General features: G+C 42.8%; 1 protein-coding gene across 9 annotated transcripts in view; it reads left to right on the plus strand.

Annotated features, from left to right (window-relative positions):
• The first annotated feature begins 1,218 nt into the window (after positions 1-1,218).
• ptprq (protein tyrosine phosphatase receptor type Q) overlaps positions 1,219-27,401 on the plus strand; it is a 35,411-nt gene continuing 9,228 nt past the window's right edge. For 4 of the 9 annotated variants that reach the window (XR_006843908.1, XM_046395096.1, XM_046395098.1 and 1 more), the window contains exons 1-44: positions 1,219-1,582; positions 1,797-1,922; positions 2,032-2,176; positions 2,293-2,577; positions 2,663-2,880; positions 4,308-4,488; positions 4,725-5,084; positions 5,174-5,479; positions 6,500-6,793; positions 7,395-7,688; positions 8,143-8,273; positions 8,641-8,770; positions 8,891-9,044; positions 9,211-9,317; positions 9,984-10,081; positions 10,562-10,730; positions 10,849-11,109; positions 11,242-11,402; positions 12,993-13,104; positions 13,698-13,806; positions 14,397-14,511; positions 16,389-16,458; positions 16,588-16,787; positions 16,979-17,207; positions 17,309-17,437; positions 17,550-17,696; positions 17,808-17,971; positions 18,163-18,667; positions 18,800-18,961; positions 19,082-19,261; positions 19,341-19,448; positions 19,778-20,059; positions 20,148-20,429; positions 20,861-20,981; positions 21,092-21,246; positions 21,381-21,526; positions 22,050-22,221; positions 23,609-23,917; positions 24,010-24,285; positions 24,414-24,565; positions 24,868-25,009; positions 26,108-26,383; positions 26,480-26,851; positions 27,100-27,209. Coding sequence is in view for 8 of the 9 variants with exons in the window: in XM_046395096.1 (XP_046251052.1) it covers positions 1,520-1,582; positions 1,797-1,922; positions 2,032-2,176; positions 2,293-2,577; positions 2,663-2,880; positions 4,308-4,488; positions 4,725-5,084; positions 5,174-5,479; positions 6,500-6,793; positions 7,395-7,688; positions 8,143-8,273; positions 8,641-8,770; positions 8,891-9,044; positions 9,211-9,317; positions 9,984-10,081; positions 10,562-10,730; positions 10,849-11,109; positions 11,242-11,402; positions 12,993-13,104; positions 13,698-13,806; positions 14,397-14,511; positions 16,389-16,458; positions 16,588-16,787; positions 16,979-17,207; positions 17,309-17,437; positions 17,550-17,696; positions 17,808-17,971; positions 18,163-18,667; positions 18,800-18,961; positions 19,082-19,261; positions 19,341-19,448; positions 19,778-20,059; positions 20,148-20,429; positions 20,861-20,981; positions 21,092-21,246; positions 21,381-21,526; positions 22,050-22,221; positions 23,609-23,917; positions 24,010-24,285; positions 24,414-24,565; positions 24,868-25,009; positions 26,108-26,383; positions 26,480-26,851; positions 27,100-27,209 (8,508 nt within the window). In the remaining variant the exon portion in view is untranslated. Of the gene's footprint in view, positions 1,681-1,796; positions 1,923-2,031; positions 2,177-2,292; positions 2,578-2,662; positions 2,881-4,307; positions 4,489-4,724; positions 5,085-5,173; positions 5,480-6,499; positions 6,794-7,394; positions 7,689-8,142; positions 8,274-8,640; positions 8,771-8,890; positions 9,045-9,210; positions 9,318-9,983; positions 10,082-10,561; positions 10,731-10,848; positions 11,110-11,241; positions 11,403-12,992; positions 13,105-13,697; positions 13,807-14,396; positions 14,512-16,388; positions 16,459-16,587; positions 16,788-16,978; positions 17,208-17,308; positions 17,438-17,549; positions 17,697-17,807; positions 17,972-18,162; positions 18,668-18,799; positions 18,962-19,081; positions 19,262-19,340; positions 19,449-19,777; positions 20,060-20,147; positions 20,430-20,860; positions 20,982-21,091; positions 21,247-21,380; positions 21,527-22,049; positions 22,222-23,608; positions 23,918-24,009; positions 24,286-24,413; positions 24,566-24,867; positions 25,010-26,107; positions 26,384-26,479; positions 26,852-27,099; positions 27,210-27,401 lie in introns of those variants that run through there. The other 5 variants (XM_046395097.1, XM_046395100.1, XM_046395099.1 and 2 more) reach the window with 5 other exon arrangements.

A 27,401-nucleotide genomic window follows, 5' to 3' on the forward strand; every position in this document is an offset into this window, starting at 1 on the left:
TGTATGAGTGGTGGTGGTGGTGGTGGAGGGGGGGTATAAAAACCAGCCATGTATCATTTTGTGCCTATAGCTCACTTTACAACACTGACCTTGAGTCATAGTTGTAAGTATAAGAAGTTGAAAATAACTGCTATAAGAGGGAGATTGTTTCCATGTAGTTTTGTCTTTATTTTCTTGCTGTGCCAACCCACTCTGCTTTCTAGAGCTTTCACATCATACTGCCATTAGCCTCTTATATTACTTCTGTATTTTAACAGTTGATATCATGTTGACACAGCAGTTGCTTTTGTTATACGACTATATCTGCTGTTGTGTTCAAACACTGTATGTGCATTTTGAGATAAATTTAGCCTTTGTACAAATGAAAGTGTTATCCGATGCTTTGTTTACTTAGAAAAGTTCAGTGAGTTTCTAAAATGTCATCTTGGTCGTCTTTGTAGTTTCTTTATCTTGAAGTAAAGTAGGTGAATAAAAGATTTAACAGTGTCTCTGTCTGATTTATGGCGAGGCTGACCGACCTGCAGTGTGTCCCCTTCCCAGTGTTGTGTTCTCAAATCTTCACACACTCATCCTGATTCAGCATCTGTAGTGCTGACATGTGTTTGTATTTCACCTCTGAGAGGTTATTGCTGCGTGGGAGTCACCTCTTCATAACAGAACCCCTCAGCAGACTCAGCTTTCCATCAGTCAATCATTTCTCCCTTCCACATTCCTGCCATTCCACATGGGCCACTACTTCCTCCACACCCGAAGTCTGAGCCAAACCATTCTCACCACTGCACTGTTATGAACAATTTACAGCACATGCTCATTTTAGAGGTTAAAAGAACCCATGAAAACAAAATGGTGGACCTGTTTGTTTTGACAGACTGTCTGTCATACAGAGGCATGAAACTGGTGGCTTAGCACATTGAGCACATCTCAATTTCCCCACAAAGCCCCATGACATCTCTTACCACCATCTCTGCTCTTACCCCCTTTTTGCCCCCCACATCCCCAGCCTCCCCACCTCTGCTCCTCCGGAGACCAGCTCTGGAGTGGCCATGTGCCCGTGGTTACCATGGTGAGCTGAGCTTATCCCAACAAAGCCAGCCCAAACTGAGTTGAATCATACGCACACAGTCTCTCTCTTTCTCTCTCCCTTCTTCCCTCTCTCTCTCTCTCTCTCTCTCTCTCTCCCTCTCCCCCCCACCCCACTCCCCTCACATAAAGGTTTGCTTCTGAGAGGAAACAACCACTGAACGCTGACGCTTAATTTGAATGCGCGCTAAATTCAAAGTCCGGGCTCTGCGTAAAACATACAAACGAGTAGAGGTTGCCTGGAAGTTAAGTTAGCCAGGTAGATGTAATTTACTTTCGTGGCTTTTCAAGTCTTCGGGAAACGTGTTTGAAAAGTTGAAAGTTAAAAAGCAAACGTTTTGACGCTCAGCTGTGCGTCAGCGACCCAAATAGTTAGGGACTTTCCACAACCGATGTTTACGCACAGCTGTCTCTGGTTTCCTTACGAGCATAACGATGGATGAAGGCACAGCCGCGATTCGCTGCTTCTCGCCTGGAGAGTGATTGGAGTGCATTAACACAGGTGAATCAGTGACTGCTGCAAGGTATGCTTGATGAGGTGGAGTGACTTTTCCAATGGGTGGGTCAGAGCGCGTGTGGTTACTTTCTGTTTTGTGTCAGGTAAGATAACGACCAGAAAATGTAATTTCTCTACGAATTATGTTCAATATCCATCGAGTTTATTTATATTCCCAATTGCATTTAAGGTACATGACAACACACTACTTTCTCCTCAGGCGATCTTGCTGACTTGCGAACAGCTTTTAAATCCTGTTGAGGTCGAACTCGCATTTCAGCCCTTTCCTTCCACTCATGATCCAGACACGTACACTGTCACCTGCAGGACTGCAAAGAACCATCTGGTAAGAGCACCTGCACAGGTGGTGATGTCAGAAATACTTTGGTTCAGCTTCATTAGTTTGAGTTTAACTTAATTTGGGAAGTAAACTGATTGTGGCACCGTCTCTGCAGGTGTACGTGGAGCCCATTGATCATTCAGCATGCTCCCCTGGCTGCAAAATGTTACTGCAATTACTTGAGGACCCCAGAGGCTATAACATCACGTTGAGAGCCAGCAGAAATGATGCTACTCTTGAGGCAAAGACTTTCCACTTTTGTGAGTGTGTAAGAGTGTGTGTGTGTGAGCTTTGAAATGGAAAGAAATTGCATTGTGAATTGGTGTTACCGTCTCTCATTTTGTCTCCACTGCTTCCTTTCTACACCTCTGTCCAGTTCCAGTCTCCCTGTCCTCCATTCATGTATACAGCACTGCGACTACTGCCCTCCTGACATGGAAACTTCACAGACAGCAAAGTGTGTCTACCTTGAGTCTATACAACACTCACACACAATCTGTCACCCACATATTCAGCATCAACTCGTCAGAGGTAAAGTCTCAGTACACAGTGAAAGGTCTTAAGCCTGGCACACGCTTCAGGGCCGAAGTTGTGGTGACGACATTCCTCAAACACCTTAATATGACACTGAAGCAGAGACTGAGCATTGGCATGGGAACAGGTATTGTGCACATTTTCATTTACCTGACTGTCTGCAGGCAGGGTGGAACTTGCTGGTATAAACTGATGATAATTTCTGTCTCTAGCTCGATGTCCCCCTGACTGGTTGGCCAATGGGAGAAGCTGCTACACTGTGAAAAGAACAGCGCTGACCTGGAGTGATGCACAGGACAGCTGCAGAGCCCTTGTAGCTGGAAGTCATCTGGCTGATCTGAAGACTCTGGAAGATCTGCTCTTCATATCCTCTCAGCTGCTGAGCCACAACAACCTGCTGCTGCTGTGGACTGGACTCAGTGACCAGCAGGTAGCCTCATTACAGAAACATACATTTTTAAGGAGAGGTACTAAGGAGGATAAAATTATTTTTCTTTTCATCCTTTCAGCAAGAGATATGATAAATATTAACATTGCATTGTCATTCTGATTACTTTTTCCTTTTACATTGTCAGAACATGTAATGTTTGAGAAAGTGTATATTTATTAAATAACATTTTCTCACAGTAGAGTGCATCTGAGAGTTCTCATAAATGACTTAATAAGTTAAGTAGATTTGAAAATATCCTGCAGTGCAATCAAACATTCCTACAATACTTTGAAACACTTTTTGACACTTTAAACTCTAAAGAATGTTCCTGTGGGACTTTTTTTTGGTAAGTGTGTACATAGCCCGATTTAGTTTTTCTTTTTACATACTTCAAGCAATTTTGTTGTCTGTCCTTCTGTCCCATTCTCACAAATGAAATGCCCTAAGATAAACTGCCTCAAATTCGCTACAGATGTGCTTTTGGACTGAAGGATGAACCGATTATATTTTGGTAGTGACTTTTTATATCCAAAGAGTCATGGGTCAACTTCACTGACTCATCATAATGTTCTAGAAAAACACTTTCTGCCATTGTTTAACTGAGGAACGCAAAGGGAGATTGCAACCACATTTCACATTTGGTAAGAAACTGAATTTGTGACGCTAACTTTGGGTGTCCACCTTAAAACTGTGCTTGTTGTATAGATCTTTTGTGCTGCTGTTGAAGATGTGTGTGAAGCATCCATGTTTTAGAACTGCAGCAACATCCATGTTTGAAGCACTGTGATACACCACAAGCTTATTGCTTTCACTGACACTGAGCTTCAGGTGATTGTTGTAGCATTGTGTGACAAAGCTCTCTTTCACTATGTTGTGAGTCTGGACAGGTGTAGACATAAACATAAATCTTGATAGGTGCGTGGAGCCATACGACTGCCAGGCGGTATTTCTAGTTTTATATTTATAGTTAGTATACTTAGAAATCATATCTTTTGAGAGATTTATTCCACGATTTTCAAAAATACAGATCTTTATAGATAGAAATTCTAATAACATTTCAAAACCTGCCTTTCTAGCCAAAATAAATGTTTTCTCTCTGACTACCTTGACCAAAGCCTGCAGTGAGGTGCAGATACTGTGGTTTGTTATCTATTGCAAAATCAACCATAGACCACAAAGGTATTTAGACTTGATTCTAGGCAGTACAGAAGTAAGATTGTAAGACCGTGTTATGATAATCCGCTCTGATGAGGAGAACAATACTGGCAAAGCAGTTAACTTTCTCAGCAGGAAGAGACACATGGCAGCAGTTACTCCCAAAAGAGGCGTTCTGTTTTCAATATGTTCACTTTAATGAAAGTGAGCTGGTGAAATCTGCAGTGTTTATACAGCACAGTGCATAACGTCTCCCTTCTGTCACTCCACAGGAGGAGGGACAACCTCTCTGGTCTGATGGCTCAGTCCATAACCTGACCAACGCTGTGATGTCATCACTGCCAGCCAATCAGACAGACTGTTTTGCCCTTCAGAGGAATGCCACAGGGCCAGGATATTTTCTCACTTCATTCTTTTGTGACATCCCCTTACCCTTCATCTGCCAGTACCAGAGTAAATAACTTGTGTAATACTCCTTTAGTAACCAGGGCATTCACTGTGCTTACGTTATTTGACAATTCTTAGGAGTTATCCTTAAAATATCACTTATTAAATGATCACTGAAGTTGAGTGTTGAACTGTCGCAACCGGTCTTGAATGAATGTCGATTTGTCAATTTGCGAGCACTTCTTTCCCTTATTTCTTCCTCAATTTGCTAAGATGTGTGTCTGCTTCTCCCTCTTTCACAGTACCTTCAGTCCCTGCCTTATTCTCCTTTGACCTGGTTCAGGTGACAGAGCAACAGGTAGAGCTTCGCTGGAGTGACCTCTCACCCTTGAACTCTTTTAATCTTTCCTCTTTTGAGATTTTCCTCCAGTACCAAGAGGAGGCAAGCAAGCGAGTGTTTGATCAATCTGAAAAAGATAGAAACAGGGAGTTAGAGGGCAAAATGGGGACACAGATCCAGAGCAGGGTTCCCATTTCGCTCTCCTCCAGAGGGGTAACCGTGGCAGGTTTGTTTCCAGGGAGCATCTACTCTTTCACTCTTCGAGCGTTCCATCCTGCTGGCTCCAGCTGGAGTCTGGGACAAATGCGGACTGCGTACACTAGTGAGTCTGCTGCCAATCTGTCACATATAAGTTAGTCAAACAGCATCTTATGCTAGCAGGCGTAACATCAAATGTTCTCTTTCTTACAGAACCATTTCCTCCTCAAAATATCACCACCGGCAACGTTACTGCTAGTCACATAAGTGTCCACTGGATGCTGACAGGTGCACAGGCTGGATGGACCTTTGTTGTGCGCTATGTGGACATGTCTACAAAACAAGAGAGGGTATTTGGAATGGCCAACATCTCCAGGCTGTCCACGACTGGTGGGTTGCAGTCATACACAGCTGTGATTGGAGGACTGGAGTCTTACAGGAAATACACGGTTGAAGTCTCCACAGTCACACAGCGTGGGGTAGAGAGCTGCGGACAGGTGCCTGTGACTGTGCAGACTGGTGAGCATGAAAACAGGCCTTTTACACAGCAGGCGTTCTGACTTGACATGGTATAAAAAAGCACAGGTGTGTTCAGTAACGCTGTTCTGCTTCCAGTGAGCCATCACAGTGTGACAGTGAATGAGCACACAGAATACCAGGACCCTGAAACTGAAGCTGCTAAATGAATTTGCCACAATATTGTTTTGATTCACAGCAGTTGATTTTATGAGGAAATGCTTTACTTAAGCTGAAGTTATTAAAATGTGTCCCACAGTATACAGTAGTTGTTTATATGTACTGAATGTCACTGGCAAAAATTGTTTCATTACCTCTAATGGCAACTTGACGTGTCCAGTAGGAGTGCAATGAATCACAAAGATCACTGTTCACTTCATATCGCAGTTTTAAGTCACAGATTGAATACATTTTTAGGTCAGTAAAGAACAATAGGATAGACAAATAGGAAGGAGATTCTAATGGATGTTGGGGTTTAAAATCCATAAAAATTCTCCAGGTCTAAATTTTGGGTATGTTCAAGTTTTTTCATTGGCCTACATGCATTCTGTATTTAAATTTAGACTCCAAATATCAAAAAACATTAGGCAGTGATCTTTTTGTCAGTGAGATGTACAGTATGGCACACTGACTTTCAAAGGAAACTTCATTTTATGGTTAGCTACTAGCCTGTAAACTAAGCTTGCATGATTGTTCTATTACATTGCCACTTTTTGACACTAATTTTCTTCCCATACATATGAGTGGATTTGACAGGTTAAATTACTTAATTGATCTTCACTAAAACATGTCATATTTAACACACAGTGAAGAAGAAAAAAAGTAAAGACAAATCTAAAAAGACAAAGTTATCCAAAGAAACTTCACTGGCAACCTCTCAAGATAAATGAACAAATAATCATTGCAGACCGTATTTATTTTGTTATGATCAAGCATTTGGTTTCATAATCCCTGCTGTTATGGTAATTTTGCTTTTGATACTTTTGTTATCAAATTCGTTAATTCTCCTTTTGTGCCTCTTAGCGGTGAGGGCTCCTGCTGGTCTGATGGCATTGAGCACAACAGGAAATCTGACAGTCTGCTGGACCAGTCCACCTGATGACCCGCCAGATGGTTTTTATATCACATCCCACCCACTCGTTTACCCAAGTCCAACGTCACTGTGGGTAAACCAGTCCAGTCCTGGTGCACACTGGGTAAACGAGTCCGTGTGTTTTAATTTTGGCACATTTACTCCCGGTCAAACTTATGAGATTGGAGTGGTCTCACTGAGGGGGGAGGACAGGAGCAAGAGGACCAGCATCATACACACCACAGGTAGAAACAAGCTCGATACGGCCTTTAAAGGATAGCTTCACAACTTTATGAAGTCAGTCTTAAAACAATAGTCGGATCATTCAGATCCTTTCCAAATGTGTTTTCAGTGTTGGTGAAGTGGACAAGAGTACGGCCCTTTGTTTGTGCACAGTGAGGCTTCACAAAGCTACTAAGAGGCCTTAGAAGTCAGAGACAGTGTGAGGTAGTCAGTGAGTATCTTCCACAGTTAGGGCATTGTTTTTAAATATAAAATTCCTATAAAACCCTTTCTTTGTTTCCCTGTTGAGTTTGAGTGGGAGGTTAGTTACGAAAGCAAGAATTTTTTATTGACAACGCTGTAAATTGCAAAGACGTGGTTAGTTAGCTCATATTAGCTTCAAATGAAGTTTTGATTCCACATTTGACAGGAGGACTGTAGATTTTTATCCCTCATGGCCAATATGAACAAGAGGAAGGATTACAGCACGAAAAATTTGTTTCGATGTTCATACAGACCTTATAAGACAAACTTGAGAAATAATGAACTCATCCTTTTATGGTGTAGATGTCAATTTTTATGTGTGATTTTTTTTATTTTCTTTGTCTCCCCCTGCATATGTAGATCCAATGCCAGTTCAGGCAGCAGTTCCTCTGTCAGCGGACACAAACTCTGCACAGCTGTACATCCAGCGTCCACAGCTGGGTCTGATTGATGGGGTGAAAGTGTGTCTATGTCTATGTGACAGTGTGTGTGAGGGATCGTGTGGGTACACGTGTAACTGGTATTCCCTCCCCACCGGTGTTCACATCATAACGCTTTGGGACCTCAGTCCTGGATCGGAATACCAGTTCAGAGTGTACAGCACCAGCCGAGAGCAGCTGGGACCACCTTACTACACCCACCTGGTTAGAACAGGTGAGCAGTGAAAGGAGACATTCTGAAGGTATTAGCATAAACATCTAGACCCATATTCACTTTAAAGATGTCATAACACTACTGTATTTTGTTATGAGCCTGTGTGCTTTTGAAGACAGACAGATTTCTTTGTGGCAAACCCAAAATCAGGGTATAACATGGATGTGGTTGATTCACAGTGTTTTTATCATTTCTAAAAGTCACTTTTATGTTATATCTTTAACCCTGCTTCTTTATTGGTATTGGAGTGTATTGGAAAGAAATTCAGTTCATCAATACTGTAATGATTCATTACTATTTTATTTTATTTTTGATAAAATAATAAATAAATTAGGCAGCATAAATATTACCTAGTTTTCATTGCAAAATGTCCCCAGCCAATGGTAATTAGTATTTTCAGTATGTTAGAGGAATAATTACAGTGTGGCTTGTGGGATATGGCTTGCCATTTTAGGTCTGGCTCCTCCTAGCCGAGTGAGGGAGGGTGTGGTGACAGATTCATCCATAGAGCTGCTTTGGGATCCAGCGCAAGGACAGTCTCACTGCTACGAGGTCATGTGCCTCAACTGTGACCATTCACACATGGTAAACCACGAAAGAAAAAAAAAACTCACTCTCTCTCTCTCTCTCTCTCTCTCTCTCTCTCTCTCTCTCTCTCTCTCTCTCTGTGTTTGTGTGAATGTTTTTACATGTACTGGATTTAAGGAGCAGGTTTGCTACGGATGTTATTTGATTTCCCAGAGTACCCTTGAATGTCTCAGTCAAGGCAGAAAATGATTACAGAAACGCCTTGAGTTACGTCAAGGGAGACTCATGTTGTCTAGTAGTCAGCATGATTTTGTGTATTAAGCATTAACTTCCTCTCCTGCCGTCTAAGAAATTCTGTTACTGTAAGAACTTTAATGAGGCTCTTAGTCACCCCTTCGCTTGCCTTATCATTTGTGTGCTACAGGTGCAGAAGGTTTTCAGTCAGAGTGCAGTGTTTGATAGTGTGACTCCAGGCAGACTCTACCACTTTGCAGTGCGAACAGAGAAGGAGTTCTTTGCGGACAGTTCCCCTGTCACCATCAACATCACTGCAGGTTAACACACACGCAGGCACTTACAGACACGCACGTACAATCGATCAAAGTCTTTCTTTCATTCTTTCCAATGTGTGATGGGGATTTTTTTTTTTTGGTGGGGGGGGTTTAACACACCAGCTCCCAGCCCAGCGGAGGTTTCTCTTGTCAATAAAACCACATCATCCATATGCATTCGTTGGAGTACCTTCAGGGGAGTTGTGAACAAATTCATCCTGTCAATCAAAAACACGACATCCAATCAAGAGCTCATTATTTCTCATCAGGAGCCCAGGTCAGTCTGGCCTTATCAGTCAGCACAGAAATCCTTATAGTTATGTGGTGCTGGAATTAAAATCACCAGATCAAAACTTTCTTTTATGACAGCAGCTTATTGCAGTATCGATTACTCAAAGCTTGCAGTTACAAACTCTGACTGCTAGAGCTCCGTGTGTTCACAGATCTCACAGCTTTGAAGGCCTCGTTCCAGGAAGTCAATATACAGTTGAAGTAATTAGCACCAGCAGGGAAAAAAGGAGTAAACCTGCCACTATGATCCTTCATACTGGTAAGTTATGATGTATGTTGTGTGTGTGTATGCCCACATGTGCATGTACGTGGGAGAGAGAAGAACGAAAATTATATGGATTGCAAAAGAAATTAATGTAGCAGGAAATAAATAGTCACCAGAGAGCAGAAATATCCAACAACTTGAAAAGTATGTTCACATGCAGGGTTACAAACAAAGAATTTAGTGATTTTGCTAAGGAGTACAAGTTCACCGGGGTAATCGTGAGAGACAAAAAGGAAATTATTTGTGTCTGCATTTGGTTTCAGTTCACTTCACTGATAACATTTTATTGCAATATTGTGTCAGAGTGGGAAATAAATCATTGTCATAGTGTACAAGCTTTGAACCGTAGATGAGTCAAAAAGGAAATTATCCACGTACGTCTCGGTCTTCAGTATTTGCTGGTAACGCTCCTGAAGAGTGTTTTTAACAGTGATAATGTTGAATGTACTTTAATGAAAATGTAAAATATTTTAAAAATTAAAGGTACAAAATTAAGTTCGGATCTCAACCGTCATTCACCTCCAGTATCTCCACTAAAAAAAAACAGATAAAAAAAAGTTGACGCCACACCTTTGTTCACATGCATTACTCAGCATGACACAGAACGATGATTAAGTGTCGCTACATCCCATCACATGCTAACGGTAATCTCATCTCCAGTCCCAGAGGTGCCACAGGAAGTGACCCTTTCGGAGGAGGCAGTGACATCTGTGTTTGTCACCTGGAGACCACCACCAGGACAGGTGGAGGGATACAAGGTGAGACATACAAACTGCTGAATATCCTCAGTTCTAAGTAACAACCACATATGATCGGTTGTCATGTCACAGCAAGTTCCAGACGGATGTCCGTGACGATGTGCGTCCCTGCCATTTGTCTTACACGCAAGTTACTCAAACTGAACCAAAACCTCATTTAAAATGAGGCCACTTTTGTCAGGGTCCACACTCACCTGTTGGTTACTGAGCAACTGCTGTCGGCACATCACGGATTCAGTTACCAACACATTAGAAATGTATGACTTCTGTAAAGTCACGGCCAGGTAGAATGACCAAGCACATTGCATGCACACACAGTACAAACCCACATCAACAGTAACAAATCAGAGACCTTGATAGATTAAGCAGAAAAAGTGTCATGTTTTCATTGTCAGTAATTGAATCTTGAATTGGATTTTGTAAAGCCCCTGAAAAAGACTCTAAAGATTTTTTTGTGTGTGTGTTTGTTGTTTTTCTCAGCTTGTTTTTGGCCTGCTGTCAGTGGACAGGAAATCATGGATTAAGAGGCTTGTCCAGGGCACAAGTTATGAGATCAAGGATTTGATCCCGGGGTCAGACTACGGTGTCAGCATTCAGAGTGTGCTGGGATCAGACACCAGTCAGGCAGTCCACAGAGAGTTCAGCACAGGTAAGAGATATCCACACAAAGAAACACACAGGCTTGATTTCTGCCTGAAAAAAGTTGTTAGTGATTCCTCAGTAAATACTATAATGCCCAGAAAAGAAATAATTCAATTGTTTTGCAGGTCCAGCAGGAATGTGCGCCCTTCATTTAGTCAACATGAGCTCTACTTCTGTCTCTGTGAGTTGGGATACTGCGTTTGGAGAGTTCGACTTCCACAGAGTCACTGTGGCCAACACCTCAGTCACAAACACACTCGCCATACCCAAGGAGGAGCAGGTTGCCGTGGTTACAGGCCTGGTGGGTGGCTGCAAGTACAACGTGAGCGCTGAGAGAGTGAGAGGAGTGACAGTGGGGAGGGCTGCCTTTCTCACCGTAACCACAGGTAGACGATATTACAAAGGCCGCGCAAGTCAACACGCCATCATTCTCACCTGCCCCAGTCGCTTCTTCATTGAGCTGCTGAGGCTCTCTCCACCTTTCTAACTGTACGTCTCCCTTCCCTGTGCTTCATGAGTGCCAGCCCGTGTTCGAGGACTGTGCGTTGCGAATGTGTCTGCGCATGCGTTCTCGCTGCGTTGGGAGCAGACGCTGGGGTGTGTGGATCATTACCATGTGAACCTGCAACCAAACCGGGGAAAAGTCACAGTGCAACCTGCACGTGATGGATACATTCAGGTACATGCGCATGCTCAGTGAAACACATGTTGCTCAGTTGCGGCAACAGGGGCATTTTTTGAATTTACAGGCCTGGCTTTAACGAGCTCTAGACGTGTTGCTGAGCTATGATGCACACACACAAACATACATGAATTAACTCACCTCCCTTTCAGCAAAGTTCCACCCCGTTCCGGCTCTTCCCGACTGCCAGGTGTCAGATACCCCCCAAAATGTAACCTTACACACCACACACACAGAGCACAGAGAGCACAGAGTTGAGTAATAGATCTCATTATTTATTAATTTGGCCTCATGAGCTCAACCCTGAATCATTCATTTGCTTAAGCAGCTCTCCCCAGAGAGAGAGAGAGAGAGAGCAACAGACCAGAGGGAGAACGCTAGCCTCGTGCTAATGAAAGGATCTATTGCCCTCCCTGACTAGCCGCTTAAAATTTGGAATACCTCAAGACCAAGAGCCGTTAACATCGAATGCCTGGACCACTAACCCTGTCAAATTTACTCATGCTACTAACAAACATCTAGACCTGGAGTTATTCCTGCTCAGCTCAGTGGATTACCTGTAGACCACTGCTAAGGACTGCGCACTAACAGTGGATGCAGCTCTGCTGGCGAGGCCTCTAACCTGCTGTGTCTAAACCAGTGCTAACTCTGTTATCCAACATGGCTTTCTTCTCACTCACCTTGCTGCTCACACTCTGCTTGGGACAGGTACAGTCACAGGTAAGAATTCAACACTCAGTATCTGCCATTAATGTGCAGTTTTTAAGATTAATAAAACACTTACAGATCTTACATCTACATACTTAAAACCCAAAGCGCGTGATCAGGAAATGCACAGATGCTCAGTCATATTTCGAAGAGGTAACATAAGGTATTGGTGTGACACTTTGTCATCCAACATACTGATGTCACAGGTGGGAATACTGGCTACAACACACACAAAAGCAAAAGACTGTCACACAGACACAAGCTAACATATAAAGATGCAAACAAGTGCAATCGTAAGCAGAAACAAGCTGTCATACTTTCACAACCACCCACCTTCATGTTTGTACAGATGGCTGAGGATCTAAGGTTCTTCCTCAAGCAGGGTTCTTGTGATTCTCTAATAAGCTCCACAATCAAACAGAAAGCTTTACAGTCATTCTTTTTTAATTAAAAAAGAAATAAATAAAACTTTTATCAACCCACATGCTTCATGAAAACTAGTTAGCAAGTGAGCAGAGAAGTTGAAACAGTTAGTTAAATGCAAAGAATAAGTTTAAAGGATGCAGCATCTGCTACTCCTAGTGGTAACAGTTAGACTGCAAACATGCCCAAATCTAATACAGTACATAAGAAAATAGATCAACACTAAACTATTAGAAAAAATATGCCTTGGCTAAAAGTATTTTAACAATATGCCTTTTTTATATATGTATAATTAATCATTAAATAACATCTGGTTTGAAATTCATTTCAACCAAAACACATTTAGATCCTGCCAGTTGCTATTTATTTCTGTATGTTTGGAACCACTGATGTGCAGTATCTTACTGATGCAGTAATGTGTGTATGTTTTAACCAGGTGTCTTCCTGTTTTCACAGGCTAATGTGGTGAACGCCAGTCCTGGGACACGATACACTGTGACGGTCACAGCTGCCTCCTCCTCCAACATCAGCCCTGGAGTGAGCCGCATGGTCAACACTAATGAGAGCGGTGAGACGTGCACACACAGGTTGTTGTTGTTTAGGCTGGTTTTGTTTTAGGGTGTCAAAGTACCATTCTCATCTGCCCTCTGCTGTTTAATTCAGTCCCTGTATAGGACACACACACACACACACTGCAGGAAAAGAATTGGTACAGTAGGGGTGTGTGTGTGTGTGTGTGTGTGTGTGTGTGTGTGTGTGTGTTGGTAAACTCCCTTCCCTGTTTAATTCCTCTTAGGTAACTTAAGCCCAGGCTTTTGAACCACAGGATGAATGGGTCTGCAGTGAATGTCAGTAAAATGCCACTACTGTGTGAGGCCTTATTCATTAGAGTAGAGCCTCAGACGCATTCACCTAGGCACACACACACACACACACACACACACACACACACATTGGGAGGATCCGTCCCCCACAGACAGCAACACTTCAAATGACTGGTACTCTGTTCTGATATACAGAAGTTGTTATTTATCAAAATATTTGCATTAGATTTCTTCTGTACTGATGGCATTGAGCACGTATTAGATAGAGTGAGCAAAAAAGGATTTGGAAAGACTTTTTCTCTGCTCCCCTTCACACACTTGGCCTCTTCTCCTGCAGTTCCTGGTCCACCTTTAGGCCTTGAAGGCGAGGCTGTGGGCTCTAATGGTATTCTGCTGTCCTGGACCATGCCACCTGATGCCAACAACATTGAGGGATATGTCATCAGGTAACTCTTTCTTAAAACTAAAGGTACTTAAGTATTATCATAAAAATGTACTGAAAGTAACTGTAAGTAAGTAAGTAAATATTAAAGTGATTGTTATGCCAGATGGCACCTTTCATGGTGTCACATTTTTGTTGTACGTTTGTGGAGGTTTTAACTACTTTATCATTTACTGGCCACAAAGTCATAAAAACATAATTTTACAGTAAAAATATTTGAGCCTGTTTTTAATATAAATTAACATGCTTAAAAATGTTCTACAAATGAGCATGTATTTCATGAAACAAGATGGAATGAGGCATGTTAGAAAACATCAATGTTAGAAAATTATTTAAACAAGTTGATTTGCAGTGCAAATGCTGAAATATTCCTCCAGCACAGACAGACTTTTTATCCACTTTTTGTTTTTACAAGAAAATTGGCATTTAAACACTCAATTCTGATCTAAATTTAAGATTTAATAATCTAGTTTCCCTTTAACTTAAAGTGGAGGTAGCATAAAATGGAAATACTCAAATGAAGTACCTCAAAGCCGTGTTTAAATACAGCAAAAGCAGTGGTGATGATTTCTAATGACAGATTTCTTCCTGTAGGTACAAGGAGGTGTGTCCCTACCCCGATCCCACCTTCACACAGGTGACCAAGTACCTGGATATACCAGAGACTCTGCTGACGGACTTCACCTCAGGTTCAACATACCACATCGAGGTAGGATACATAATTCAATGTTACCATTACTGCTTGGCTGACAGGAATTAGGCTTTGGTGACCTCATAAAAACATGACAACTACAGCCAAATGATAAAACTGATGCATCTGAAATGGATGATACACAAACAGGGCCAAAGTCCAATGATGTTACTACTGGATATAGTTGTAGAATTATTTAGTCAAATATTTATATTTAGTAGATACATATCCGAGCACCAACAGTCCTTATGTATCTCATAGCAAACATCATGTTCATGTGGATGTCGCTAACTAACACAGATCCCAAAGGTCCTGACTGTTCTTTTGATCTGGCTGAATACTGGTAATTGATCCTGATTGCATTATTAATCAGGTAAACAGATCTATGGATGAGCCTTGGCTCTTTCCACTGCCTGTTGTCATTGAGCTTGAATGTGATCGTGCTTATTAGTTTTCAGAATTCATTAACCCGCAGTGACCTTCATACAAATGGACTCTGTGAGATACACATTGAGATTATACTTACACGTACTGCACTTTTGTGTGTGTGTATGTGTGTGTGTGCGTGTGCATCGTGTGTTGGCCCACTAAACCATGCATAGAGCTGAGTTCATGAACAACTTCTTTCTACTGCTATGGACCATAAATCTGAAGGTTATATTCATATTATTGAGGCTTGAGCAGTAGAAATCATAACACTGTAAGCTTTCACCTTTGCACATCTCTTTCTATTTAAGGCCATCCATAACCTTACTCCTTCATACCTCTCTGAACTTTTACACATTAACACACTCTCCCACGGCCCGCCTGCCCACTGTAGCTGCTCTAACCCCACCTTTGGAACTCCCTGCCTCCAGACCTCCATAATATCGATTCCCTCCCCACTTTCAAAACACGTCTCCAAACTCATCTCTTTAAAATTGCATATTCAGTATGATGGTTTATTGTTTACTTTCCAGCCATTTCAATTTCTCTGTTTTCAACGATTTTATACATTGAAATTGTTTTCATGTTGCATAGTGTTGTTACTGTGACCTTCTGTGACCTTGGGTGTTTTGAAAGGCGCCTTCAAATAAAATGTTTATTATTTTCTAATTTCCAGTAAAGAGATATAAATGCACAACAACTTCTTGCTACCCAAATCATTTTGTCTCAAGAGCAGATACAAGACAGGTATGAGGTGTCATTTATTCATGATACAACAGCAGAAATCTCACCTGTCCTGTCTTGTTTCAAGATACGGAAAATTGTTGCTAGAAAATTCCCGAAGCAAGAAGAACTGCACAGTATGCAACTGGAATTAACTTCTTAGCTTATTATCTTGATTGTTCACTGCTGAACATGTTTTCACAATAACCTATGTCAGTGTTTTTGTTGAATATGCAACATTTTTTCTTTTCTGTGTTCAAATTTTTATTATTATTTAAACCAAGGAGACGTAGACATATAATCGGCCAGACAGCAGTGAATATGCACAATTTTTCATTGAGCCCAACTATAAATGTGCAGCAAATGACAGCTGAAGATGAATGTCTCGAGATAAAGTTTTGGAGGCGGCATTCATTATTGCCCATTAAGATAAATTCCCCATTAGCACGACAATCAGACTTAAATTGCAATTTCATTGTTACACATCATTGTCATTTTATTTTTCCTTCATTTTAATTTATTCCGTTAGAAATAAAAGATGTAGGCAGTGTTTCATTCATCCTGAGATATTTACATACTGTTAACATACCTGATGCATAATGTTCACCTCTAACAGAGTGTTGTTCCAGTTGTGGTCATTCATTGGCCGAGATTAGTTCCTGATCTGGAGCTGATGACTGCCCTATCAACAGGAACATGAATTAATCATAGTAAGGAATACATCCCAACTCTCTCTCTCTTTTTAGGTAGCAGCCATATCGCCAGCTGGAATCGGTGCTTTCAGCAAATCTTTATACATAAAGACTGCTGAGTCCCGTGGGTATTCATGCACATGCACACACACACTTGCACAAAGGTGTCAAAATCTAAAACAGTAAATGTATATTTAGAGTGTTGTATCTAAGCTTATGTGTGTGCGTTAATTTGGGTGTTCATTTCCTGCAGCCCCTGGCCTCGTAACCAACCTGACAGCGTTTGCTCAGAACCATACCTCCGTCCTGGTCACCTGGTTCCTACCGCACCGCATCAACGGCCTCATCACAAAGTTTGCTGTCAAGGCAAAACACGCTCGTACCGGGCAGACGGTCCGCACCCTGGAGATCAATGCAGAGGACATCATGACCGGAGCTCTGCCTCACTGCAATGTACAGCTTTATACTGTCATCCTCTGTCTGTCTGTTATTGACAAATGTCTTTTTCTTGTCAGGATTATAGATGCTAACAAGGCACAAGGCCTTGCACCTGCAGGACTTAAGGCCAGAAATGTATTAAATAAATGTATCTCTCATATGCGTTTCTCGCTGTATATGTCTCTGTTATGTTTTTGTATGCCTAGGATGCAGCCGATATCTTGTCCCGTGCAACTCTCAGCCCCTTGGAGATAACAGCATCGTCTCCACCCATCACCCTCTCCGCTGTGCCCCCAGCAGCCTCCTGGAGTGTGCCCATATCAGTGGGGGTTGATCAGCTACGACCTTACACGGCCTATCTTTTCGAAGTGTCTGCCTTCACCTCTGATGGGGAGGGACAGATAGCCTCCACTATGGTCCGCATGCCAGAATCAGGTGTGGGAAAATAGAAGACTGTAGCTTTATTTAATTTGTAAGTTAGAATGTTTTTAGCATATACAATATTTACAACTGTGCTTTATTTCTATGTATTTCAGCTCCAGAAGACCCACCACAAGGCTTCTCCGTATTGAATATGACGTCTAGATCGATCTCCGTGTCCTGGAACTCCCCCAACATTATCACAGGGAAATTCACCTACATGCTTTACCTTTATGGACCTACAGGTTATTACATTTTAAGTTCTCAACACGCCTGCATGCAGACCCAAACTCCAAACTTATGCAAATCCATATAATTGTCTGGTTTTTTTTGTTCCTTTTCTTTTCTTCCTACCAGGCTATTTGTATGAGAACGGCACAGCAGACATGCGGTTTTCTTTCACTGGGTTGACCCCCTACACAAGATACACGGTGGCGGTGCGAGCCAAAGCTGCTGGAGAAGTGGGTCCAGCAGCCCAGCATGATGTAATTACACCTGCCGAAGGTGAAGAGAACAGTTCTACACATCTTTATGCATTTCGTTGATTCAGATGCATTAATTTATTCATTAATCGTTTCTTCTATAATGCATTTGTCTGTGTGTTTGTGCGGGTAGCGCCCAGTGCAGTGCAGGACTTGAGAGCAGTAGCTGAGGATTCAGTTTCAATCCGTGTGAGCTGGAGAAGCCCCGCTGAGCCCAACGGCATGATCACCCAGTACAGACTGCAGGTTCTGGTCATCGACATTCTGCTGCAGGACATCACCCTGACTGTACAAGTGGTAAGCATGATGTGGTCCGACTACTTTGAAATTTCTATCATAAGTAGAAATATTATATAAAACCTCAAATGCAACCTATAAGCCGTGTCTGTGGTATGCTGAGGTTAACTGGTTCAAGTACAAATGATTAATACTGCACCCAAGAATCAAAACTATTGTCAGATTATAAAACCTGTTTTTTCTTTCTTCAGAATACTGAAGAGACCACTTTGGATGAAGTTGAGACACTTCCTCCTGATGTCGGTCCCAGGCGACGTAAGAGAACCGCTGAGCTCAGTCTCGTCACGTCACCGCCAACTTTCACGCCCGCAATTTCTGATCGCACTCTGACCGCTAGCAGGACTGCTTCCAGTCCCACACACTCCAGTGACCAAATCACTGACGCAGCTACCCAACCAACTGCAAACTCCATGGACCCTGAAAAGCTCATCACCAGTTATACTTCTGCTTCACACTCTAACAGCACAAATATTCAGTCTACTGACACTGTGGTCTTTGGGACCTCTGCCTTTTCTCTTACCTCTGTGCCCCCTGTTACGCTTCCACCCTGGCTCACTAAGCAATCACAAGCTGGGGATAAGACCTCAGATTCCTTCCCTTTGGCCCTGACCCCAGGCCAGCTTCGCTTGTCCACACATGATGCCTCAGTTACGGGACACTTTTCAACGCGCAGTGCAGCAGCTTCCGGTACCACAGGTGGGAGAGCATTGACCATAAACACTGCTTCTCTTCTCACGTCCTTTCCTAACTTTATCTATTCCAGTGCTTATAAATCCTGGGTGTGCGAGTGGTCTTGTGTAACCATCTGTGTCTGCATGCATGTTGCAGATGTAACAGTGAGAGAGGAGGTGATGGACTTTTTTTCTGAGGAGCTGTCTTACCTGGTGTCAGATCTGAGTCCCTTTACCGACTACACATTCAAGGTCACTGCTTCCACTACTGTTGGAGAGGGTCCTGCAACAAATATCACCGAGAAGACCAGGGAGCAGGGTGGGTGGTCAAACGTCACAATACTAAAACAAACATCAAAACGTATGATAAGGGCTTAAAAAGGTACAAAACCTTTAAAAATGTTTTTGTTCTTAATGCTGTCTTGTGTGTGTTGTGTAGTCCCCAGCTCAGTGCTCGATGTGTCCTATCAAAACATCAGCTCCACCTCCATACTGGTGAGCTGGGTCCCACCGCTCAACCCCAATGGATGGATCACACATTACACTGTCTATGGCCTCAGACTCCACAGTAATCAGGCCCTGAAGTGGGACACTAACTCTACCAGCATATTGATAACAGGTAATCGTCTTTCTCACACGGTTCTATGCAGTCATTATGAAACGGGTCTGTTGCTAAAAATCTCTACTCTAATGTGTAGATTTGGAAAAGTACACTGCTTACAAGCTGCGTGTAGCTGCATCTACAGCTGTGGGAGAGAGCTCCCTGTCTGAGGAAGATGACATCTTTGTTTTCACCTTAGAGGATGGTACGTGCTGTACACAAACTGTATACGTAACAAAAAATAGTTAAAAAGTAGTGAAAGTTTGTATAAAATACCAATAAATCTGTCAAAAGTTAAAAAGTGCAAATACAAATCTGCAAACCTGTCGAACTACAGAAAACATGAACAAGCATAAAATGTTGTGGTTGTACAGCTTTCATCTTGTTAAGTAATTGTTGTGGGTGCCTCACACTGGGTACCCATAATATTTCAGTGTTGGTAAATGAATGTGATGTTACTACTGAATATGTCAAATTGATCAAATTTGCTGTGTGGTTATTCATTGGGATTTGTCTTGTACATACCTTCCTCAGAACCTGACTCCCCCCCTGTGAACCTCACTGTGGACGACGCAAGCTCCTCCACCATCACACTGTCCTGGTCTGCACCAGAGAAAGCCAATGGAGTGATCCAGTATTACGAGGTCCTGTATGAGAATGAATCTCACTCTGCGATGATGAACACGTCCTCTAACCGAGTCACTCTGATCAACCTGAAGCCATTCTCCTACTACAACGTGTCCGTGAGGGCATACACGCGTTACGGCTACGGCAACCAAACCTCAGACGCCTTATATCTGCTGTCAGGAGAGGACGGTGTGTTGATGGATGCACCAACCTATGTGAATATACAAATATAATAACCTTTTGTCACAACAAACACCCTCTTGTGTTGTCTCTCCAGTCCCAGGCAGTCCTCCATATGGCCTTACTTTTGAGTCGGTCAGTCCCAGCGAGGTGAACGTGACATGGCAGCCTCCTTTGCTGCCTAACGGGGTCATTACCCACTATAGCCTGGAGCTTTGGAATTCCACTCACTATCTGAACCTCACCTCTCCAACTAACTACATCCACGTCACACATCTGAGGAAGTACGCAAACTACCGTGTCATGGTGCAAGCACACACACGTGTCGGGCCCGGAAACTACAGCAGCGAGCCGCTCAATATCACCACACTGGAGGACGGTGAGAGGGACGGGTGGGGGGACAGAAGGGAAGGGGAGGCTTTGTTTTCAATTGCAGCACATGGCGCAATTACATCGTGATTGAGTTTAAGGGGCATCTGATTAAACCTGACTTTCCTCTTATCTTTTCCTCCTCAGTTGCATTTCTCTGTTTCAGCTCGTGCTAATGATGTTACATCACAGGTGCCACGTGACACCCGTGCCTCCAGTCTGAGGCACGAACAGCAGCAGTCATTACAACTAACCAGTTTTTCCTTTTCAGAGCAATATTCTGTTTCTCTCTGGCACATTCCAGAGGGGCCTCCTGAGGTTCTTATTTGCCCAGTGCAAATATATCTAACAAAAAAATCACTCATTAGTTCACTCTCTGCATCGATAAGCCATACTCATGTTTGTGTTATGTTACTGGAAAGTCTGTGTCCTGTATCTCAGCTCCAGACACACCTCCTCAGTTCCTCCATGCCAGGAAGTTGTCAGACTATGAGGTAGAGTTGTCATGGCAACCGCCACTTGAAGCCAATTCGGACATACTCTACTACATTGTCAGAGTTTGGTGAGCTTCTTAATCTACCACTTCTCTCTGCCTGTCTGACTCTGTCTGTTGATAAAAACAATAATAACAACAGAAGATGCTGCAACATAAATGGTTGTTCTCTTTGCCAGGAATGAAACAACTGAGCTGTGGCAGAATGTAACAGAGACATCAGTGATTATTAATGTAGACTCAGAGAGTCGCTACAATGCCTCTGTCTCCAGCTGGACCAGACTGGGTGATGGAGGCGTGCTGATTTACATCAGCTTTACAACCGTTGATGCAGGTGCTGAGTATTTGTTGAAGCATTTTTTAAACTTCCAGTTTTTTTTGCATCATTTGCATAATGTTTTTCTCATTTCCTAAATATTCCTAAATATTTTTTGTCTTTGTGTTTTTTTTCTCACTGCAAACCATCAGAACCATTTGACCCCCCGCAGAATGTGACTTATGCAAATGTGACCACCTCCTCTGTCACCTTGCTGTGGCATCCACCTAATGAACCCAATGGAATAATTGTACACTACACTATTTACTACTCTGATAACAACACTATGACTGAGAAGGTGAGACGTGTGTATTGTATGTGGCGTATGTAGACAGGTGACAAATTATTATTTTTATGTCAATATTGGGTCATATGATCACATGCGATGTGAAAGGTGTTACTTGAATTTTTACCCGTTTTCTCCCAGCTCTACCAAAACATTTTAGTGTCTTTTAGCTCAATGCTTTTGCTTTCAGTTCAAGAAACAGCTAACAGAACAAGTTAGTGACTAGCTGCTCAACATAGTGGAGCATTTAGCAGCTTAAGAGCCAGATATTTCTCTCTGGAGAAGGTGGAGACCAAAACAGAGCTAAAAAAAAAGTAAAATGAGAATATGAGACTTGTCAGGTGGACAACAACAAGCCTACCAGATGAATGCTAATGCAGTCGGCATAATAAAAGCAGTCGCCTCAAAGTAGCTCTGTGGACCAACGCCTGAGAGAACAACACACTTTTCCTTTGTTTGTAAAAACTGGTAACAAATTGTTTAAATGCCTGTTTCAGTGTGTGAAAGTAACCCTAATGTTTTTTCCCCTCCACAGAGGGTTCCCATTTCAGACCTACCTGCCCTTGTCTCTCCCGATTCATCCCACTCTTACACTCTGACTGGGCTCACTGGGGGCACAAACTACACAGTGTGGATGACCTCCAGCACTGTGCAGGGGGACGGAGGTGTTCAGAGCGAGCCACTAAATCTGTTCTTACCTGAAGACGGTCAGTCAGACGCACATGCACACACACTGACACAATTCCACATAAGCTAGTGAAAATTAGTGACATAAATATAAAATGCTACACAAAAGCAGATAATTATTGCATACTTTGAATCAAAGTCTGGCTGGAGGACAAGTCTGCACACTTTTTTCAAAACTCTTCAATTTCCAAAAAGAAAATTGCATAAAAACTCTGAAGATTGAAGACATGACTTTCAGCCTGTTTGTTAAAAGAGACAACATTTGGACAAGCAAACTGGCTCTATTCTTGTCTGCCCATGACACTGTGTCTTGAAGACAGACAGTTTGGGTTTCCTTTTACTAAGCGTGAAGAAAGTGTTAAAAGAACAAAACTGAGTAGGACAAAGAGAGAGCAGACCCATTTATGATATAATGAGACAAAGAACAAACAAAGCCTGACATGCTTTGAGAAATTTCATGCTGTGCTCATGCTAAAATTGTATTGTTGCCATGGGTACTGCTATTTGCATACAGTATTTAGTTGTACTTAGTCTGTTTGATATCCCCAGTGGAAAAAAGTGAAGTGCATATAAAGCTGGATCTCTTTGTTTTTATGTGATTTTGGGAAAAATGGTGCAGACAATGTGCCACAGATTTTGTCACATACAGTACATATTTGTACTTTGTGATTTGTTTTTCCTCGTTAACATTTTGCTTTGTCAAGTATTCTCTGCCTCTGAATGATTACTGCTCATACTGACTCTGTATCTCTGCCTGTGCTCCAGCTGCTCCACTCTCAGCACAAGCACCGGACCTCCTGGGCACCTTGTCTCTCCCGTACAGCCAAGCCCAGCAGGGGCTCCCTCCCCTGGGCTCAGACCCTCACACACACACCTGGCCCCTCACATCCACTCATTCATCTCAAGGATCTCTCAAGTTTTATCTCCCCTTTCCCCTTCACCTCCCCCTTCCTTTTCTAGTCTGTGTACCATACGTTATTTTCGGAGTGGCTTAGAAGATGAACAGGATGAGTATTTTCTCCTCGAGCCCTGCTTTTCTTCAGGTTTTCTGTGTATCAGTTTCTCTCCTAAATGCCTCTGTATGTCTCTGAATAGGCTATTAATTTAAAAGATATTCTCTCTGTGTCTGTTTACTGTATTGTTGTACTTTCTGTGTTTTGTGTTGCTAAAGTAGCCTGCTATATTGTTTCACTTGATGTGCTGTTAATTATTTTGTGAATTACAACAATGCTGGGATTGATTATGATGGTTCTTATGACAGATGATGGTAATGTGCACTGTTTATTTTCTCTCAAGCACCAGGGTGTGTGTGGTTGATTGATGCCGTAATTTTACTGTTCACAGTTTTCATTGTTGTCACTGCTAGTTAAAAATAGTTAACGCCATTCTACTTGTCCCCCACTTCAGTGCCAAGTGACTCGGTCCGAAACCTGACCGCTCAGATCTTCAGCTCCACGGCCATCATCGTCAGCTGGGACCCTCCCCTGGAGCCAAACGGCCGTCCGTTGTACCTGCTCACCTTACAGGAGGCCGGCGTATCCAACCAAGGGAGTCCAGCTGTCAACAAGACCATCAAGCATACCACAACTGACAATGTCTTCCTATTCACCAAACTAAAGAAGTATTTCCCTTACGTGTTTACTGTTACACCAGCAACTGGTGCTGGCCCTGCCTACAACCATACCAGCACAATGTATCTGAGAACCGACGATGATAGTGAGTTTGTCTACAGAAACATTGGCTTACAGAGAGTATGGTTCATGTATTTATAGGGACACTGACATGAGTGTGGGTGGGTTTCTCTTTAGTTCCTAGTTCTGCTCCGTTGCTGGTGTCCACCAAGAATCTGTCATCGTCCTCGATCGCAGTGGTCTGGCAGCGCCCTCTCGAGGCCAACGGGTTGATAACAGAATATGCCCTCACTCTGTTCGGCCCCGGGGGCTCCAACGCAACACACACCCCCAACACCTCCTTCATACTCACCGGCCTACTTCCATACACAGCTTACAACCTCACTATTACAGCTGCCACGCGTAAAGGCTCAGGACCTTATCTTCTGCTGCAGCTGCACACTGATGAAGGAGGTTAGCATGACAGATGGTTCAAAGTTTCTTTAACGATAGAATGAGTTGGTATTTATCTATGAAAGTATCGATGTACATCTACTGTCTGTTTCAGCCCTGCTTCACTCTTTCTCGTGTCTGTGTTTCAGGGCCCATGTCCCCTCCTCGTAGCCTGACTATTTACAACCACACAGCAGTCTCAGTGTGGCTGAGCTGGGAACCTCCTCTGGAGCCCAATGGAGTAGTGATACAGTACGGCTTCAGGATCAGGGACCTCATCACACACATCGTCACACACAGGGTACTGTTAATTTCACACACGGAAAGCTACTCTACAATAACAAGTGCACGCACGCACACACACACACATACACATACACATACACACACACTCTGAAACCCTCCCAGTAAGTATACACACAATCACACAGACCGTAGCTCTAATTTCACACTCCAAATACCAGTAACATTATGTATATATAGACACACATGTGTGCATGTGTGTGTGTGCTGATACAGTAAGATCCACTCCAGTAATCAAGCTTGGATGATTTAATGTGTCATTTTTTATGTGTGTGTTTGTTTGTGTGGGGACAAATTTAGAATTCATCGGGTCCATCGACCACAGAGTATCTATCGGGCTTCAGGCCTCACAGCTCCTACGAGATCAGTGTTTACAGTTACACCAGAGTGGGCCATGGGAATCAGTTCAGTAGCCCCGTGACCTTCACGACTAATGAGTCAGGTAAACTACACTCTGCCTCCTCACAAGAGATGCAACATTTATCTAAGTTACCACTGCTGTTCAGAATTCAGTGGTCTTAAAAAGTGAGATTTGTACAGTGTGTTCAGTACAGTTCAAAATTTCATATTTCTCCCTTAAGTGGAATTCAAGAAAAGCAGGTTTGCTTCAAATATTTAAAAATAAAAGAAACACGCAAACAGAACCTTCCTCAATTTGTTTTAAATACAAGCAAACACGTTCCTCGTGTCATTGGCTTAAAGTAGCTGTAAAGGGCATGTGTGGGTCATTCCCTTCCTGTGCTTTACCAGTGATTTCTAAGTTTAATGACACCTTACATTCAGTAATCCATTCTTGTCCTTTTTAATGAAGGGATTGCAGTCAAGAGAGACAAGTGAATAAAGTAAAGATTATTGTTTATAACAGAACATGATGTGATAAAGTCTGTGGCACGTTTCGTGATTTAGGGACATTATGCCCTGTGTAGCAGCACGATAAATCCTCCCATGGAGTCACTGGTGGTGATGGTGACTTATGACTCTGCTGACACTGATGAGGTTGATGAAATGCTAAAGCTGATGAAGCTGGTGAATCTACAAAGACTGGGCAATGATGGGGATGGGGAAAAGGATGCATAACAGCAGGAATGTACAAAAGAGGGGACAGAACTATATTTAAAATTTTCTTTTAAAAAAAAAAAGACAGCTGCAAAATGATCTCACAATGTAGATGTGTTGCTGTGCTATTGGGTAGATGTGAACAGATCTGACAGTACAACACAATGACAGCAGGAAAATATGAGTGAGCGTGTTTGAGAGGAGTGAATGACATGATGGTGTGAGACATAAACTACAAACCTAAGTGAGCAAAATAACAGCCATTCTGACTCTGACTGAACTTTCACTAGAGCTTCGTGTAAAATCTGTAAAGTTTGTCTGTAGACCGCACATTTTATTCCAGAATTCAGAGACCAGTGCAGCTGCATGTGCGTAGCAGCCTGCACAAATACTGAAACTGAATATGTCTCTTTTCTCTCACATACTGGACAGTGAAGAATGAGAGCTAAAGCTAATGCGAGTATAACAGACCTCTCTTCTGCAGTGTCCGATGCTGTGGGGAACCTGTCTTGCTCAGGAGTGAGCTGGGATTCAGTTCAGCTGTCTTGGGAGCTTCCAGTCAACCCTAATGGGCAGATCCTATTTTATGAGATTTCATTTGAGGCAGACTCACAGCCCTACACACACCAGGCTCACACACCAGAGTACATAGTGACTGGGCTGTCACCAAACCAGGATTACACGCTCACCGTGACTGCAGTCAACTCTGCCGGACTGGGAGAACAAGTGAATTGTACTGCTTCCACTCTCTCTGAGTCAGGTTGTCTGTCTTTATGTAATATCTGACATTTTGGCTGCTAATACACAGTAATAGAGAATTAATACTTACTTAAATCCTCTTTGCCTCCACTAACAGTTCCAGCCGCCCCTCGCTTTCTCACCGTCTCTCACATCACACCTAACAATGTGACACTTGAGTGGGCTCCACCGTTTTCCATCCGTGGCCTGCTGAAAGAGTATCACGTCATCGCCCAGCTGCTTTCGACGTCTTGTGAAGCGAACATACTACCTACTGCACAGCTGGGCTCAGAAGACAAACTGGCCTCAGATTGCGTGGACTCTAACGCCACAGCGTATGTGAATGCCTCAGACGACGCCAAATCGAACCACAGCACCACACTCCAGTCCCTGGCTAAATACAGATATTATCGCTTCAAAGTGGCTGCCGTGACGAATGCTGGAGTTGGAGAATATACACACTGGTATTATGCACGCACTCTGGCTGGAAGTAAGTAACATCACAGTGATGGTTATGACCATTTTGTGTTGCCAGGAGAGAGTTGGCAGTTCGTCATCCTGTATCTGACACCTGGAGTCTTTAGTATGTTAATTAATCATCTGGATGAAAAAAATTATAAATCAACCTTAATTTTTTTTTCATTTTTGTTAAATGTATTAGACAGAGGTGTAAGTTGAACCATTTCAAGTTAATATTACATCATAAGCAGTCTGTGTTTTACCTGTCCCCTCATTCAGACCCTGATGCCCCACCCCGTAACCTGAATGTGACCCCCACCTCCAAAGGACTTCGCATTGCATGGGACGCTCCAGCTGTTCTCTCTGGACCGACATCCTATCTTGTGCAGGTCACCTGACTGAGTTTCATTTTTAAAGACACACACACACACACAAACAGAAATATTCTCAGAACTGGTCAGCATAGTGTTGTGCTGGTCAGACTTTTTAAGACAGCAGTAACAGCTCATAGACTGGCAAACCTATGGTGTGGTAAAATGCAAACTCTGCCCATCCACATGCAACTTTAAAATCTTTCCGTG

The sequence above is a fragment of the Scatophagus argus genome, chromosome 7 (assembly GCF_020382885.2).
Source record: "Scatophagus argus isolate fScaArg1 chromosome 7, fScaArg1.pri, whole genome shotgun sequence".
Classification (NCBI taxonomy): domain Eukaryota; kingdom Metazoa; phylum Chordata; class Actinopteri; family Scatophagidae; genus Scatophagus; species Scatophagus argus.